The 17,286-nt window shown below is 39.2% G+C and overlaps 1 protein-coding gene across 2 annotated transcripts; it reads right to left on the bottom strand.

Moving 5' to 3' along the window:
• Positions 1–11,483: 11,483 nt before the first annotated feature.
• Positions 11,484–14,205, bottom strand: LOC116122230 (F-box protein FBW2-like). Of its 2 annotated transcripts, XM_031408125.1 has the most exons (3): positions 14,100–14,205; positions 12,746–13,054; positions 11,484–12,405 (listed from the first exon to the last, which is right to left on the bottom strand). In XM_031408125.1, the coding sequence occupies exons 2-3, from the start codon at positions 13,051–13,053 to the stop codon at positions 11,748–11,750; spliced, it is 966 nt and encodes a 321-aa protein (XP_031263985.1). In that variant the 5' UTR covers position 13,054; positions 14,100–14,205; the 3' UTR covers positions 11,484–11,747. The 2 variants fall into 2 exon arrangements, with proteins under 2 accessions (XP_031263985.1, XP_031263984.1); XM_031408124.1 differs by lacking the exon at positions 14,100–14,205 and having other exon boundaries at positions 12,746–13,622.
• Between the last annotated feature and the right edge of the window lie 3,081 nt (positions 14,206–17,286).

The following is a 17,286-nucleotide window of genomic DNA, read 5'->3' as shown; positions in this document are numbered from 1 at the left end:
AAAGAAAAATTCTTAAAAGCTCCGAAATCTTGAGAAACACGAAGGGAAAACAATTTGAAGAAATGGAAATGTGCTGCTCTACAACCTATCTTGATGAACCAGAAGTGAGAAGGGCTGGGTGAATTCAAGTTTTTTTCTACGCCATCAATTGGATCTATTATACCAGTAACCCCTTAGTCGCAAAGAAGAAGAGTGGGTTGTTGAAAAACTCTTTTGGAAGAAAAATTAGTGGGTTAGGGAATGGGAATGAATGGAGATTGTGAATGATTTTGATAGAAAAGAGGCAAACTGCGAAATGAAAAAGAGAAGAGAAGTTAAGTTTGGAGAGAGAGAGAGAAGGCAAACAAAAGGTGTTTTAGCTTTTAGGCATTTGCTCACACACTACGAAAGAGAAAGATGAAAGAATGCCAGGGTTTTTTTCTTTAAATTAAAAACGGGTACCCGTGGGTGTACCCGGTCTACCTATTTACAAAACGGGTAGGGCCGGGTATGGGTATTAAAAAAATGGGTTTAATAATACAGACCCGTACCCTATATAATTTACCCGGGTATGGGGTCGACCCGCGAATCCCAACCTGTTTTGCCAGGTCTACAGCGGGGACAGGTCGCTAAGGCGTCTCTCTTTTCTCTAGTAGTTTTGACTGCTCCTCTCCCGTCAAGATTTAGAATGCCCAATATGCAAGCATTCGATGGGAATTTTGATCCGCAAGAACATCTATATGAGTTTAACGATCTCATGGAGCTTTACCAAGCTTCTAACTTGGCAAAATGTCACTACTTAGCAGTGACTTTGATTGCCCATGCTAAGTGTTGGTTTAGATTACTTCCACTATGATCTATCAACTCATGGCAGCAGATAAGTTCTTTATTCTTGAGACACTTACAGGCTAATGGGAAGTTCTTAATGCCGTTGAGCTATCTCAACAACATACGGCAGGAGAGGAATGAATCCCTCTAGTCCTATATTTACAGGTTCCACAGGAAGTTGAATAAGATGGTTAATACACCAAAAATTCAATTTGAACTCTCATTATTGTTGGAGTTTGCCTGCAAACTGACTTGTGGAAGAAATGCAATCTGAGGATGATATTTCCCTCTCTCGCTTCTATAACCTCATAGAGAAATATCTCAGAATTAAAAATTTAGTGGATGCTTTGAATTGCCACAACCCTGGTCCTTCGACTAGCGCCCCTAGTGGGAGAAAGGAAAACCAGGGTGAGAGTAGTAGAAGACCTGATCGCATATGGGCTAATGACTATCAGAGAAAGAGAAATAAGCAACTGTTTGAGCCTAAGAAATCTTATGCCCAAGTTCCTTGTTGCAATCGCGATAAGAATTTGTTCACTCTATTGAATGCATCGGTTTTAGCTATTCTGGATAAATCAGAAGAAGCTAATTTGCTCGGAGAGCCAGAACGCATGAAAAATCCCCTTTCTAAAAGAAACAGCAATAAATACTGTTGTTATCATCGGGATAATAGGCACCATACTGATGAATGCCTAGCTCTTATGCAGGCTATTGAAGACCTCATTAAAAATGGGCACTTCTAGGAGTATTTTGATGGTCCAACTCGCACTCGGGAGAATGATCAAGAGGACAATAGGAAGAAGCACCGTGGTCGAAAGAGTCTCCATTTTGTGGAGACCATCTTTGGAGGACCATACACAGCGATGAATTCTCGAGGTGCTCAGAAGAAGTACGCTCTAGAAGCTTGTCATGAGCTCATGAGTGTTTTGAATACGACCCTGACGGTGCAAAGTTCACAAAATTTTGGTGGATAATGGGAGCGCTATGAACATCTTGTTTCAGCGAGCATTCGAGGAAATGCAATTAGAGGAAACAAATCTGAAGCCGGTCTCTATCCCCTTTTATGGCTTTACCAGGGATCATATAATTCCCAAGGGGACGATTGCATTTCTTATCACTTTGGGTGAGACCCACGAATTGACTAAGATGATAGAGTTTCTGGTGGTAGATTGTCCATTCGCTTTTAATGACATATTGAGATGACCTCTACTACGAAACTTTAAAGCTGTCACCTCTATCTATCATTTGAAGATGAAATTTCTCACTTCGACAGTGTGTGGGGTAGTCAAGAGGCCCTAGCGTGAATCTCACGACTGTTACGTTAGAGAAGTACATATGACATGCAAAGAGAAAGGGAAGCCTATGGGCGTTCTCGAGCAGGTAATGGTGATCAACAAGATAGAACCACAACCCAGTCTAGTGAAAGACAACATTGATCCTCATGTTCAGGAAGAGGATTCCCATAATAGGCCTGTTGAGACTTTATTTGAGGTATCAGTTGACTAGAATGAGCCGACTCGTGTGTTGAGAATCGGAAGCAATCTCAGCCCTTAGCTCGTTACTGATTTAATGAGCTTATTCATGCAAAATATAGATGTTTTTGCATGGACTCATGCTAACATGGTCGGGATTAGCCCAAATGTGATGTGTCATACATTCAACATCGACAATGAAGTCAAACCAGTTCACTAAAAAAGAAGAGCCATGGACCCATGACGTTATGCTGCTCTTAAGGTTGAGGTGGACAAACTCCTCTCAATCGAGTTCATTTGAGAGGCTCATTACTTGAATTGGGTTGCCAATCCTGTTTTGGTGAAGAAACCCAATGGTAAGTGGTGGACATGTGTTGATTTCACAGATCTCAACAAATCTTGTCCAAAAGACAGTTTCCCTTTGCCCTTAATTGATCAGCTTGTTGATGCCACTTCTGGGCACAAGTTGTTAAGCTTCATGGATGCCTACTCGGGGTATAACAGATCCTGATGTATACGCTTGACGAGGAGCATACTCGTTTATCACAGATCGAGGACTGTACTGCTATAAAGTCATGCCCTTTGGTTTTAAGAACGTTAGAGCGACCTACCAGCGTTTGGTTAACCATATGTTTTCTGAGCAGATTGGGAAATCAATGGAGGTCTATGTCGATGACATGCTGGTCAAGTCGCATGTTGCTTCAAATCACATAGCTAACCTCGCAGAAATGTTGATATACTCTGGAGATATATAATAAAAATTAATCCTCTTAAGTGTTTGTTTGGAGTATCCCTAGGAAAATTCCTGGAGTATATGGTTAAGCATCGGGGAATTGAAGTCAACTTTGAGAAGATTCAAACTCTTTTAGATATGAAAAGTCCTACTAATTGAAAGTAAGTTCAGAGTTTGAATGGGAGAATAGCGGCTCTCAGTCACTTCATATTGAGAGTGATAGATCATTGTTTGTCGTTCTTCAATATACTTAGAGTCAACAAGAGATTTGACTGGACTTTATAGTGTGAACGAGACTTCTAAAGCATAAAAGAACATCTCGAAAAACCACCTCTTCTATCCAAGCCTTCTCCCAATGAAATCTTATTTCTCTACTTGTCCGACTCTCAGTAAGCGATTAGTGAAGCTTTTATTCGAGAAGAGAATAGAATTCAATGGCCAGTGTATTACACGAGCAAACGATTACTGGACGTTGAGACATGGTATCCAAAGATGGAACGATTAGCTTATGCCTTGCTGATCGCTTCCAGGAAGCTGCGACTTTATTTCCATGCCCACACCATTCATGTATTGACTAACTACCCACTCAAGTAACTCATTCAGAAGCCAGAAGCTTCGGGTAAGTTGCTTAAGTGGACTATGAAACTAAGTCAATTCGATCTGCATTATAGATCGAAAACAACAATTAAAGGGCAAATTGTTGCTGATTTCATTTCAGAGTTCTCTTTTCAGCCAGATCGGGAACCCGAATAGCCAACTAGTGAAGTTATCTAGGAAACTGTTCAAAACTTGTCAACTTGGAGTCTCTATGTTGATGGGTCTTCGAATAAGAGAAGAGTCGAAGCTAGTCTTCTACACATTAGCCCTAAGGGGACTCGTATTTATGGAGCCCTTAGGTTTGGATTCAAAGCTACGAATAATGAGGCCGAGTATGAAACGATATTTGCTGGTTTGCGACTAACAAGAGAGATGGGGTCAGATATGATCGACATTAATAGCGACTCATAATTGGTAGTCAATCAGATTTTGGGAGGGCATCAAGTCAAAGAAGAGCATATGATCAGTTACTTAAAGAAAGCCAAGGCCACACTTGAGCCCTTCAAGCATTATACGATCAGGCAGATCCCGAGAGATAGTAAATCTATCACGAATGCTTTGGCAAAGATAGCCTCTTCGTTGGACTCCGATGTGTCAGACAGTATCCTGGTTAAATACATCGAAGTTCCCAGCATCAGCTCATATTAGCAGGCCATAGCTACAACTGAATCTGTTTCTTGGATGAATCCGATCATTTAGTATCTCAAAGATGAGGTTCTCCTTAACAGTATGACTGAGGCAAGATTCCTGCGAACTAGAGTTGCTCATTACACTCTCATCAGAGATCAATTGTATAAACGAGGGTTTAACACTCCCCTCTTCCGATGTGTAACAGATGAAGAAACAGACTATATCATGAGAGAGATACATGAAGGGATCTGTGGTAATCACACTGCTGCACGATCTCTCGCCAATAAAATTATTCGCCAGAGATATTATTGGCCCCTACTTCATGCCTTCAACTTTGTGAAAAAGTGTGACAAGTGCCAGAGATTCTTGAACATCCCGCGAGCTAATTCCACCAATTGACAACGATGACCAGTAGTTGGCCATTTGCTATATGGGGAATTGATCTCATTGGTCCTATGCCAACCGGTAAAGGTGGCATCAAATATCCAGTAATTGTAGTGGATTATTTCACTAAGTGGGTCGAAGCAGCGTCTTTGGCCGTAATCACTACCAAGAAGCTTGAAGACTTCGTCTTCAAGAATATAGTATGCAGCTATGGAATCTCTCATACATTTATCTCTGATAATAAAAAACAATTCGACAATGAAGATTTCAAGCAGTTTTGCGAAAAATTGGGGATTCATAAGAAATTTGCCTCAGTAGCAAGACTGCAAGCTAATGGTCAAGTTAAAGCTGTCAACAAGACTATTAAGCACACATTGAAGGTCAAGCTTGGCATAGTCAAGGGCAATTGTGTCGATGATCTCCCAGAAGTTCTATGGGCATATAGAATGACTCCGATAACCTAACTTCAGAAACACCCTTCTTGTTAGTATATGGCTGCAAGGCAATGGTTCTAGTGAAAGTAGGGGCCAATTCACTTTGGAGAGAATTCTACAATGAAGCACTCTTACGTGCAAGTTTGGACTTAATTGAAAAACACCGCGACAAGGCTTAGTTAAGGATAGTTTCCTACCGGCAGCGGGAAAAAAGTTTATTCGACTCTAAAGTCAGGAAAAGAGACTTCTAAGTTGGCGACCTAGTGCTAAAAGAAGTCATTCTCAATACAAGAGAACCAAGTACGGGGGTATTAGGACCTAACTGGGAAAGCTCATATCGCGTCGTTAAGGTGGTACAACCTGAAACATATCACCTCAAAAGGCTCAATGGTTCTAAAGTACCGCGAGCTTGGAATGCTAAGCATCTTCACCCTTATTATCAACAATTCTGAACTCATGTATAGCTTACTCGATCAGTTTTTATTTATAATTTTTTCCCTGTTGTAAATGCTGTGAATAAGATTATCCCAATTCTTCTCAAAGAATCACTTGTGTCGTAATCTCAAGTTTTAAATAATCTTATTGTTCACAATGTTTTACAAGTTTTATGATCAAATATGCTATATTTGTTTTGTGAAATACTTAAGTTATAAAAGTGCTATCGCAAATTGGTCAAAAGTCTTTTTTATATGTTGCAAAATATTTACAAAGGACGACCAAGAGCTACAAAAAGCAAAAAGAAATGTAAAAGACTCTTTGCGAGTAAAGACGAGATCGATCATTGGTCTAGAGCACCAGAATCCCTACTTTCGATTATTGCGACCTCTGGGTCGTTCGGTTGATCACTGACTTCTGGGTCGTTTGCTTAATCTTCAGGGACTTCAGTTTCTTGCTAGTCGTCCTCTGGGGCATATTCTTCTTCTCGCTCTTCGAACGACATCATTGAAGCAAGAGTAACTTGGTACTCATCGGGGAGGTTGGAAATGTCCAAGTTAGGATTATTCGGCTGCAAGTTGTGAATAGCTTGTATTGCCCAATGAGTAGCCTCCCTTTTCACCTCGAGGTTTAGTTGCTTCATCTGCTCGGTCAGTGAGATGATTCGCCCGTGAGCCAGCTCAAGATCTGTTTGTCTCGCTCTTTTCTTTTTCTCTGAGTTTTCCTATAACTCAGCTCGAATATTTTCTACTACCTTTTTGCGTTCTAAGCTCTCTTGAAGCTCCTTTTCTCTTTGGCCCAACTCCTTAGCGAGCCTCGCTATTGTTAGTTGAAACTCTTTGTTGTCATCATCCTTATTCTGGGGCTCGACCTTCTAAAAATCTACTGCTCATAAAGCTGAGTTCCTTTCTGTCAGGACACGTTCACCTGAATGTGGGCAACATTTGCAGCTTCGTTTGAAGTCGCAAGATCTTGTTTCAACTTGGCAATCTCCTCCTTCATTTCATGGAGCTTGCCAGATGAGTTGATCTTCATCTTGTTATGAGCACGTTCAGTGTGAGCAAAGACTACAAAGAAAGGAATAAAGATTTAGTTTTTTTTTTTTTTAATTTAAAAAAAAAAACTAAAGGATCGACTTACATGAAAAGGTTCTCGAAGAGAACAAGTCATCTTACCTGGCTTTGTATTTGGAGTGTGGTGGCCACCAGGTTAGTAGGTCGGGAGGCCTCAAAGGTAAATGCCAATTGGTATTCCAAGAGAGTGAAGACCACCGACCTTAAGTGGTTTGGCATTTGCCCTAAGAGGTCCAACACGGACTAGTCGTACCTCTTTGTGGCAAGGACCTCTTTGGTTCACTCTTCGTCGGGTTCCCTTTGAGTGGTCATGCCTTCGCCTGCTGTCGAGGCGCCCTCGCCCACTCGCAAAGTTCCTAGAATGCCCTATGGGACAGCCTTCGAAGAAAGAGGTCGGTGGGGCTGTAATTCGCCCAATAGTATCCCGAAGCCTTCTGATTCTGATTTGGTTTCTTCTTCGGTTGGTAGTGTTTTCCTCTTCTTTGTCTTCGAGGCTGTGGTTTTCTTCTTCGATAGGCAAGCAACAGTAGACCGGGGAGCTTCTTCATGTTGCTCTGCAGGTGGTTGCCTTTCGACACTAGTTTGTGTCTTCGTAATAGGGACATCACTGGAGGTCGTTCCAATTATTCGAGTCGGATTTAGTCTGGGGAATGTGAACCTTGTAGACTTTTTCAACATCTTGTTAATCTTCAGTGGCATGACTGCTACATGGCATACGACCACGTCAGCAAAAAGAGTCTACTTTTGTTAAAAAGACTTGGGTTTTTCTATATGAGAAATACTTACGAGCTGAGCCTTCCAAGTATGCATCAAGAGTGAAAAATCCATATCTCCGGAGCGTCGCGACTCTAGTCGGGCAGTCGACCAACTGCTTAGATACGGCTACGATAATCTAGCACCGATAACCTGGTCGTTTTGTTTCCTGTAAGGAAGCAAAGAGTTTGTTAGCTTAATATATGTTAAAGGAAGAGTTAAAGTTAAAAGACGAGCAATCTGAAAATTAAAAGGAAAACCTACTTGGTTCTTTAAATTTACAGACTCCGTCATATTGGAAGAAAAAATATTTGGTTTCATAAGCCCCCATGTTGCCTGGGTAACCAAATATTCCTCATTTGATTGTTGATCACTTGGAGAGGTAGTACGAATATTTGTCTTTGCTCTTCTTTAAATAATAGGCACAAGCAAGCTCTTGCGTTGTTGGCTCGCTGAGGTTGTGCTTACTAAATGCAATATGCATAGTGACTGCTATCATATATGCATTTGGCGTCAGCTGGAATAGCGCGACCTGGAAGTGGTCGAGGATTCGACCTAATGTAGGGGTGAAGAGGTATCCACACTCCACATTTGAAGATCGCTTCCGAGATCGTAGCCATTCCCTCGGGAGGATCCTGAGTAGTGTGCGACCTGTAGTGATACACTTCCATGTCGATCGTGTACTGGTCTATCACGCTCTGAATTTTTTCCTTTGTGACAATAGATCGTATCACCTTTTCGGGACCTGCTGAGGTGCCCGACGGTTGCGAGCTTCTCTCTCCAACTGTTCTTGTCTCAGAGATTTCCATTGCCCTTTGAGTCTGTAAAGGTATTACACGTAGGGGTGACTTAAACCCTAAATAATCTACCTCTTACGATGAGTCAGAAGAAAGAGAATCCTTAAAAGATCTATGCCCTAAGTTTTAACTCTTAAAAGTGTTTCTTTCAAACGCTACCTAGGAGTGTTCATCATCTAAGTCTACCAGACATCCACGACCACCATTACTGTAAAAACTAAGTTTTTGATAGAAATGAAAAAGAGAAAAGGGAAGAAATTTCTTTACCTCTCGATTGTTATGAATGGATATTTTGTCGTAGCGTTGAGTGCGCATTAACTGGGAAGAGGATGAACTAATTTTTTCGAGTTTGAAAACGTTGTTCTCTCTTTGAAATTGTAAGTTCTTTGAAAAAACTTAGGATGGGTTTAGGGTTTTATAGGGTTGAAGATGACGTTTGGCTTCTTTTATAAACGACGTTTGGGCAGGAACGCGCTCCTAGCCGTTGATTGCGACCACGTGTCACCAATCCACGTGAGGAGTAACCCCTACATTTTATGAAAATCAACCAGCGCATTTCTTTATCGAAATTGCCAAGTGCCCATATGATTATCTTTTCCACATTAAATGTGCTCTCATTCGTATTTAATGCTTCAAAAGAGAATGTCGTTTCAGCATGACTTGCAGTTAATGCTCATGGCTGACACTTATTGCGCAGAGACACGTCTGTCAGATAAAACTTATTTTATTGATCAAGCCAGCTGTGAAGCGCAATGGATAACATCTGAATAGGCCATTCAAATAAAACATTTGTTCAACATGTCAGACTTGAGCACCGAACAAGATGGTTTTTATTTTTCGACAACAAAATGTTCTAAGTGTTTTCAGGTCGTGAATGACAGCTAGAGTCCAAAACACATTTTAATAGCACTGGACAAGATCAAGCTCAAGTTGTTGGACCTCTATACACGATCACGTCAGGTCGCTTGTGTAACTCTCAAAATCCATGTTACAACCTATACTCAATTCGTTGATCAGATCGAGCAGTTAGCCTCGTGTTGTCTGCAATGATGTGACTATTTTCAGCTGTTAGCTTGAGCAGACATTTCTGGAGACAAGTCAAGTCGCTTCATAATCATGAAGTTCTCAAGATTCAATTCTTGAACCTTAAAAACTGGGGAACTTTTGTTATGCCTAAAAAATCAGGGCTGACGTAAGCTTACACTAGTAGACACCAATCAGAGTTCAGGAAGGCTTTACGTCGTCCAGACGCTGCCACATCACCCCAAGACAGCAAGGATACGGAGTCACCAATCCAGCTGGTTCAAGTTTTGTCTATGAGTAAATGGGGACTGCATACTTGTCCAAGCCCCAAATAATTTGAGGATCTTGCATAACACCTACCCACTTGTAGATTTGTAATCATTACTTTGAATTCAGCTACTATAAATAGAGGACACCCCCTCTCTTTTTCAGGATCTTTACTTTCATAATAATCAATAGCAAAGACAACCTATGAGAAAGAGACTGACTTGGTATTCTCTCTGAATACTCAGTTATTGTATCTCTTGTAAAACTCTCATATATAAAAGAAACAGTGAACGTATGAATCACTTTAAGCATCCGAACCACTATAAAAATTATTTGTCTCATTTATTATTGTATCTTTGCATTTGATAATATTGTTTAACCTCGTCTTGACTTTTAAATCAATCATATCACCTGTAATTTCTAAAAATAATTTAACACTTTGCATGTGTGAATCATTGGTGTCAAAATCAAGCACCAACACTTTTCATTAATTCGGAGCTTATATAAATCAATTAATTAATTAATTAATTAATGTGTATAAAAAGTAATTAAAATGCAGTATTTATTTACCTGAAAACATATCAAGAAAGTAAAATAATAATAATAATAATAATAATTAGTTTCATGATTAAGGTATGAAATTTAAGAAGAAGAAATGGAAGTAAAGAAATTGGATTGTGTGGGCACAGCAGAATGATGGGTAAGGGTAATGAATACTTTTTAATATTATTACATGGACATGATGAGTGTACTTTCCATTGAGTTAATTAAAGTTATTTATTTAAAAAAAAAAAATTAAAGCACGTGCAACACATATTTTGAGGGGAAATATGTTTTGAGTGGTAAAAAATTCACACATCTCAAGACAAACAAGAGTATGTGAATGTGAACAGTAAAGTACAAGATCCAAAGACAACAATCACATGTGATCATGTGATCTACATCTACTACTGCCTACTTGTTTAATTAATTTGTATTTAATCTTTAATCAAACACCCATTTTTTTTAAGAAATTCTCTAAGAATGTAGGCGACAAATAGCAATTAGTTTAATTAATAAAATGTAAATGAAGATTAAAGTAGCATTATTGATGTGACAGTGAAACATTAACATAAAAAAACTCCAATAAATTAACGGTGGGAAACAATATTTAACTACAGATCCCTTGAGTTTGAATTGGCATTGATTGATTGGAGGAGCAGATTCAAGTGCAAGCAGGTTGTTTTAGTGGGGAAAGACTTTACTGATAACATATTTATTCTTTAATGCCTTCACATTCTTTGAGGACTTATGTTGAAGACATTCAAGAATAAGACGAACTGAATGTCACTCATTTCACCTGTGGATCTGAGCACTTCTTTAACAACTCAAAAATTTATATTTCTTACTTTTTTCAATGCATCCAATCAATTTGGTCTCACGTGAAACTCCTGTTCAAATCTTTCTAATAATAATATTTTAACAATGGATTCTATTCCATGGGAGGAGGCAATGGTTGTAAAAAACACCTCTAAAGACTCACACCACTCACCATTCAGCTTACTAAAAGACAAGTAGTGATTGTGAGGGCAAGAAATTAAGATTTGCCAGAAAAAAAAAATAATAATAATAAAACGGAGGGCAACAAATTAAGCAGGTGGGATTACTCGAAAATCCAGTCTGCAATAAGGGTTTTGCAGCATCTACTCCCCCTTTTAACAGCAAGGGCCAAAAGAAAATATGCTGAAGTGAAGGAATTCGCCTTCCTTTAGGCAAAGAAAGAACCAGATATGCCTAAACATAAAAGCTTAAAGTCAAGGCCTATTTTAAAGTGGCATGTATGGATCATATAATATGCAATAAACATTGTTATCTTTTCCATGCAGGTGAAGCCAAATTCAACCTTATGCTTTTGGAATATAAATGGAGGGCCATTGGAATTGAAAGGCTAGGTTTCAGTTGCTTGCAAAGTGGGTGGCAGCCTGGCATCAGAGTCACCAATGATCTGACACGTCCCGTAGAAATATCAATGTATGTGGGCCAACTCTGAACTCTCCTATTGCTAGATCCATTCGAGTTGCTTTGTCACAAAATAAAGATATTCATATGGATCTTATCTTTCTATTTCCACCTCAAGGGCATTTGAATTCAAATCTGATTGTTAATTAGCAACCAAAATACACTCAGGACTATACAAGGAATCTTTCACTTGGAACTTTAGATTATGCATGACAGAAGAGAGATACAAACCACACAAGTTCATTCCTATTGAAACATATACTACATTTAGAGCATATAGTAGAAGTTCCAAGATAGAAAACGCTTGAAATAGTACACAACTTGACAAGGAAGAAACACAGAACCTAAGGTGATGGAGGCCAACCATGGACTCCTGCATCCTCAACAATTCCGTCGTAGAACCTTAGCTCAAGCTCCTCCAGCCTGCCTTCATCATCCCACATTCCGTCATAGAGTACATCATCATCATCATCATCATCATAATCACCCATTCCACCAGCTAGGAATTCCCAGGCCAAGTACTCAGAACCATCCGAGTAATCTGAGCAATCGTCCCAATCATTATAGCAATCCTTGACATTGGGTCCCAAAATCTTCAAGTTTGGGAACTTCCCCTTGATGAACTTGTCATCAAGTTTGACATCCCAGCACCCTCTCAAATCTAAAATTTCTAGCTGAGAGCAGCTACAAAGGATCGTTAAAACACTTTCAGTGCTAAGATCATGGTAAGCCATCTCAAGACGCCTGAGCTTAGGCATTGTTGCAGAAATGGCATTAGCCTCATCATCTTGCGTGAGCTTCCCTGTAGCTGGGTGCATGTTCCGGCACAAACCTACCAGCATTTTGCAGTTCTTTCCTATGGCCTCTAAAGCACGAGCACCGATTTTATTGCAATAGCTCAAATCCAAAAAAGTGATCGCTGAGAGCCTTCCAGCAATCTGCTCAGTAACAGAATCACTCATCTCACCTCTTGGTAGGCGCAATGTATGAAGGGAACCAGCACTTGCAAAACAGGAAAAGAAGACCCGTATCAGCAAAAATGTGCTAACAGAGTTTCAAATGAAAGGTCCTTTGAAGTACTAAATCATTTGAAAAAGGTTGCGCGATTCAGGAAACTGAAAGCTTTTAAAAGGGCCCTAAGATCAAATAGATTTAATTGAGACATGATGCTGATTTACTTATGAAAATTTGTAAGTATGTTAACAAACTAGGTAGATAAGTTCATCTCATAACAGTCTAAAACACTGACGACAAAGGCACCAAGCATAAAAAAAAAAGCATCAATGTATCATAAAATCAAAATCTGAATGAGGGTGGAACAAAAAGGCGCAATTTTTATTACTTTTCTGCAATGAAGGTGAACATCATGTCATTGTGCAGGCCAGAAACACAGAGCTTGCGGAGAGATCCAGAACTTCTTGCGATCAACATTTGAAGCATCCGATCAAGGTGTTCAGGTTGGCAACATTTGCTCCATTCTTCGATATCGATCTCTTGCCAACAATATGGTCCTGTTACTGCTTTTCCCCATGATTTGCAAACGCGAGGGATCACTGTTAGTACCTCCTGGAGTGATAGATGTTTAAAGATTAGTCCAAGAGCATCTGGTATTAGCTCATCCCAATTCCGAAAAGCACTTTCGCCTTCCATCCTAACCGTCTCAACACAATAAACACACAAAAAGTTGAAAACAATCTCAAAGTCAGCTTTGTTTTAACAAGGAAGATAGGCTCAAAACTAGGAATACATAGTAACCAAGAATCAGAGAAGAGATACTAGCAGGAAATCTTTTATCACGTTCAAAAACATAACCAGTCACATTCCATTAATAAAGATGAAAACTACTCTTTGCTTGTCAGTAACGCAAAATACAATTGATTGAAGAACAAGAAATGGATGCATTTAGAACTTTCTAAAAAGGGTAATTCAGTAGATATGGAAAGGAAATGAATTATAGAAGAAAACGTCTCAGATCAACAGGGAAATTTAAAAGAACGGAAAACTAAGAAATAATTTCCGATAATAACAAAGAAAGGACCAAATTCTGGGGAACTTGAAAGAAAAATCAGGGTTTGATAATCTGGACAAGGAAAACAGACAATGAACAGAAAAAATAACGCATAAAAGACACAAATAAACCAGCTTTACAGATCTAACCAAACCCACAAAGCAAAATTGCCAGAAAACTATCACGCATGAGAAGCAAAAAAAAAAAAAAAAAAAAAAAAAAAAAAAAAAAAATATATATAATATATAATATATATAAAAAGAAACTTTATCAAGGCAGAGAGCAAAGTGTAGAATAATAAAATGACAAGATTCTGGTCACAAGCACAAAGACAGAATAATATTAACAAAAGAAAGTCACTGTGCAAATTACAGAGGAATTGAACTGAATCGAGAATCCCAATATATAGCATATGAACAAGATTCTGTTTTGTAACCAAGAAAATGTTAGTAAAAAAAGAAAATCATTACTTGAATCAGAAAGTAAGTTGAACTAAAACTAGTTTTTTTAAGTATTTCATACCCAGAAGATTAAAACAACAGATGGTAATCATCCTCGTTTCAGTTCTGTTCTATAGACAGTTTCAGAGTGACGGCAAAAAGAGAAAATTTACATACATCTAAAAACAAGATGGGTTTCGTTCAAAAGGCAGAAACTTTCTGGATTTGGATTATGCAAAAGAACTCACCGGTTTATCCGCCACAAACGTAGGGTAAAAAGAGAAAAAAAAAAAAAAAAAAAAACTCAGAGAAACACTCAGAAGTGAGAGAGAAAGGAGAAATAAAGAGAGAAAGCTACAAAACTAGTCCTATTATCCACCTAACCAAAAGCCATCAAATGCAACCAACAACAAGAACAAAGAACAAGAGTAGAAACAAGAGTAACAAGCAAGGCTACACGGGTTAATAAGAAAAAGGAGAAAAAAAAAATTAAGGAGAGAGAGAAAAAACCTAAAAAGCGACACATACTCTTCAAGAGAATAATAAGTAAGAAGAAATGAGTGAGTGACAAAATATGTACTTTTTAATACTGTGACCATTGGTTGTCATGTATCGGTGTTAAGACAATTGAATACGGCTGAGATTGGACATATGATTTGTATGGTTTTGATGAAAGATAGGGTTGAAAAAAAACACACAGCGAGTGTAGATACTTGTGGGGACAGTAAAAAGAGTAAACGACATGTTCTCACCCAAGGTTTGACAAAATCCCAAGTTAGTTCTTTGGTTCCATTTATTATAGATTCTCACCCTTAAAGTGACGAAAAAAACGTTTGAGATAACCGTAAAAGGGTAAATTGGTCATTTTATATGGGCGACGTATGTTAGCAGACCACCGCCTTAACAGTCCTTCGACGCATGTTAGTAGCCGTCGTTTCCAACATTTTTCGCTTTTTCTGGCGATTCTTCCACCAAAATCACCTTGTCACTACCATTTGAAACCCATCCTCCCCTCTACAATAACCATACATCACAACCCTCTCACCTCGCCGATCTCCGACCACGACAACGAAAAATGGCCGATGAACCGAACTCTCGGCCGGCGAATGATGATGAAACGGTTGCGGGGACATAGGGTGTTTATAGATTTGGGGTGGTGGTTGCATTGGTGGTGTCCAATTGGATTTTTACCGTCGGAATCGATCGGAATTCGGTGAAGAACACCGAAACCCTAAGCCTAACGGGTGCCGGAGATTGGAGGGGCAAATGAGTCGGGAACCAGAGGGGTTTGGACGAGGACTATGGGGAAGGCGATGGAGGTGACAGGGGTTCGACGTCGTCGAAAACAGCCCAGATCGAGCTGTTTCCGGCGAGGGTGTATAGTGACCGAGGGTGTTTTTGATATATTGAAAAAAAATGATAAGTTTGTAATTCTACTAATTTAGGGGTTAAAACATAATTTATTAATTTAGGGTAAGGGCATTATGATAATGCACCCTCTAAACCCTAAAAATTCATAACACTATTATTTTAGGGTGAAAATCTAGAATAATAAAAACCAGGGTACTAATTAGGATTTTGTCAAACCTTGGGTGGAATATGTCGTTTACTCCAGTAAAAAAGATGAAAAGAATTTTGGTTTGGTTGCAAATGGTGTCACCGACACGAGCCGGTGGCATAATGTGTTGAAACAATGTCTATTTTTGTGGAGGCCCATGCGGGGTGGGGTGGGCTGCATATAGCTCAGAAGTGCGGCTGTTCACTTATTTGAAAAATCTTGAAGAGTTAATTTTAACATTTATTAACCAAATGCAGTTGAAGTTTGAACCTTCTGGTTGCAATGCAATTCGTCTATGAATAAATATTAACTATGGTTTTCTGAAATCTGACAAACCCAATATACTGAGTTTTCTTTGCAGTGGTTTGAACCACCATTAAATGGGTGGCTCAGGTTGATGAGAGATACAAAGGGTCAAATTTATGGTTTCAAGAGAGTTTTCTGCAGGATGTAGTTGTTGATTAATTGAAATTGAGTCCCACAAGTAACAAGCTCATTCATGCAATTGTAAGGGAGGAACTTGTGATGAGAAATCATCTTTACTGGCATTATAACGTGCAAGAGCAGGAAGTAGTGTCATGTCTACACCCGCATAGAATTTTCCTCAAGTTATGAGGGGCAAAAAAATAAAAATCACTCTCACTTATGTCAGCATCATGTCACGAAAAGAGCTGACAACATGTGATCCAAGCTTCAAAATTTGGTTCGTGTCCTTGCACAGGGTCCGAGCCATTCATGTCCAGTTGATGGGATATGATTACAGCAAGGCCAGTCCAGCAAGAAAAAAAGTAAAATTATCCGGTATTAGGAAGAGTCAGAACCATTTTCTTCTTAAAGCTAATGTACCCAAAGTACAATCTCCCACGGCAGTTAAATCTGAGCACAATCCACATCCTAGGATAGCCAAAGTGATTAGAGTTATCATTTATCTAATAAAGAGTTCTCAAGGACAAGTGAATTTCAAAGTTCAAACCTCATATTTTACGGACTAATTGTTGAGCTTTTTGGCTGACGACAAAGCAGAAGTCTCCCATCCCACATGTTCTCTGGATTGGGTTTAACTTGAAAAATGAATTGGTTCAAGAAAAAAGTACCCTCTATTTCCCAATTTTCACCTTGATTGTTCCTAATTTAAGCCAACTATGTGACATAAAAAAGCTATCACTTGGGAAAAAAGTACACCAACTGCAAAAATCACTAATCCATATTCAATCAAAGACTCATGTGGGCTGTTCTGCTCTAATCAGGGACTTAGGAACTATGAAAATTGTGATTGCGGGAGTTCTAAGGAGGAGGGTAATTGGGGAATAGAGGTTGCTCCTTGTAAGCTTGGCAGTGAGTGCAGACTATATACAGTGATTCCTAATAGACCGAGTAATAGGTGACAGAAAGTAGCTGTCCTTTTATTCCATCTCCTTTTGGGAGGAATGGATTACCATGAGTGGAGAAGAGGGGCATTTTTATTTACTTGGTGTGTACTCCCTTGTAACAATGCGAATGAAATTCTGCAGATTAAACACCTTTCCCAACTCATCTCAAGGATTCAAGACGAGATGACAACTAGTTGCCTCTAAACACTACTCAAATAAGCTATTTCTCATCTCACAAGTCATAACCACAGCGGCCAAAGAAGCCGGCAAAACATCCTCGAGACAACCCTACACTGTCATTGCATAGGAGCTACAATGAATTTCTTAATAGTTTCCGAAACGGAAAAATAAATAACCCATGCAAAGATAAAACTATCAGCTGCTGACATGTCTATTCTTCCAAATATCCAAATGTTCATCTGTTTGTTTCCCCAAGCTTCAAACACGGATATAGTGGCTTTATGGCAGCTATAATGCATCATAACAAGAGAATTTTAGCAGACCCCG

Source organism: Pistacia vera, unplaced genomic scaffold, assembly GCF_008641045.1.
Source record: "Pistacia vera cultivar Batoury unplaced genomic scaffold, PisVer_v2 Contig1326, whole genome shotgun sequence".
Lineage (NCBI taxonomy): Eukaryota > Viridiplantae > Streptophyta > Magnoliopsida > Sapindales > Anacardiaceae > Pistacia > Pistacia vera.
This window is presented reverse-complemented; position numbering and strand designations above follow the sequence as displayed.

Coding starts and splice junctions, on each gene's coding strand:
- LOC116122230 (XM_031408125.1), bottom strand. CDS start 13,053: ATGGAAGGCGAAAGTGCTTTTCGGAATTGGGATGAGCTAATACCAGAT. Junction 12,406..12,745: donor TTCACCTTCATTGCAGAAAA/GTAATAAAAATT, acceptor CTGTTTTGCAAG/TGCTGGTTCCCTTCATACAT.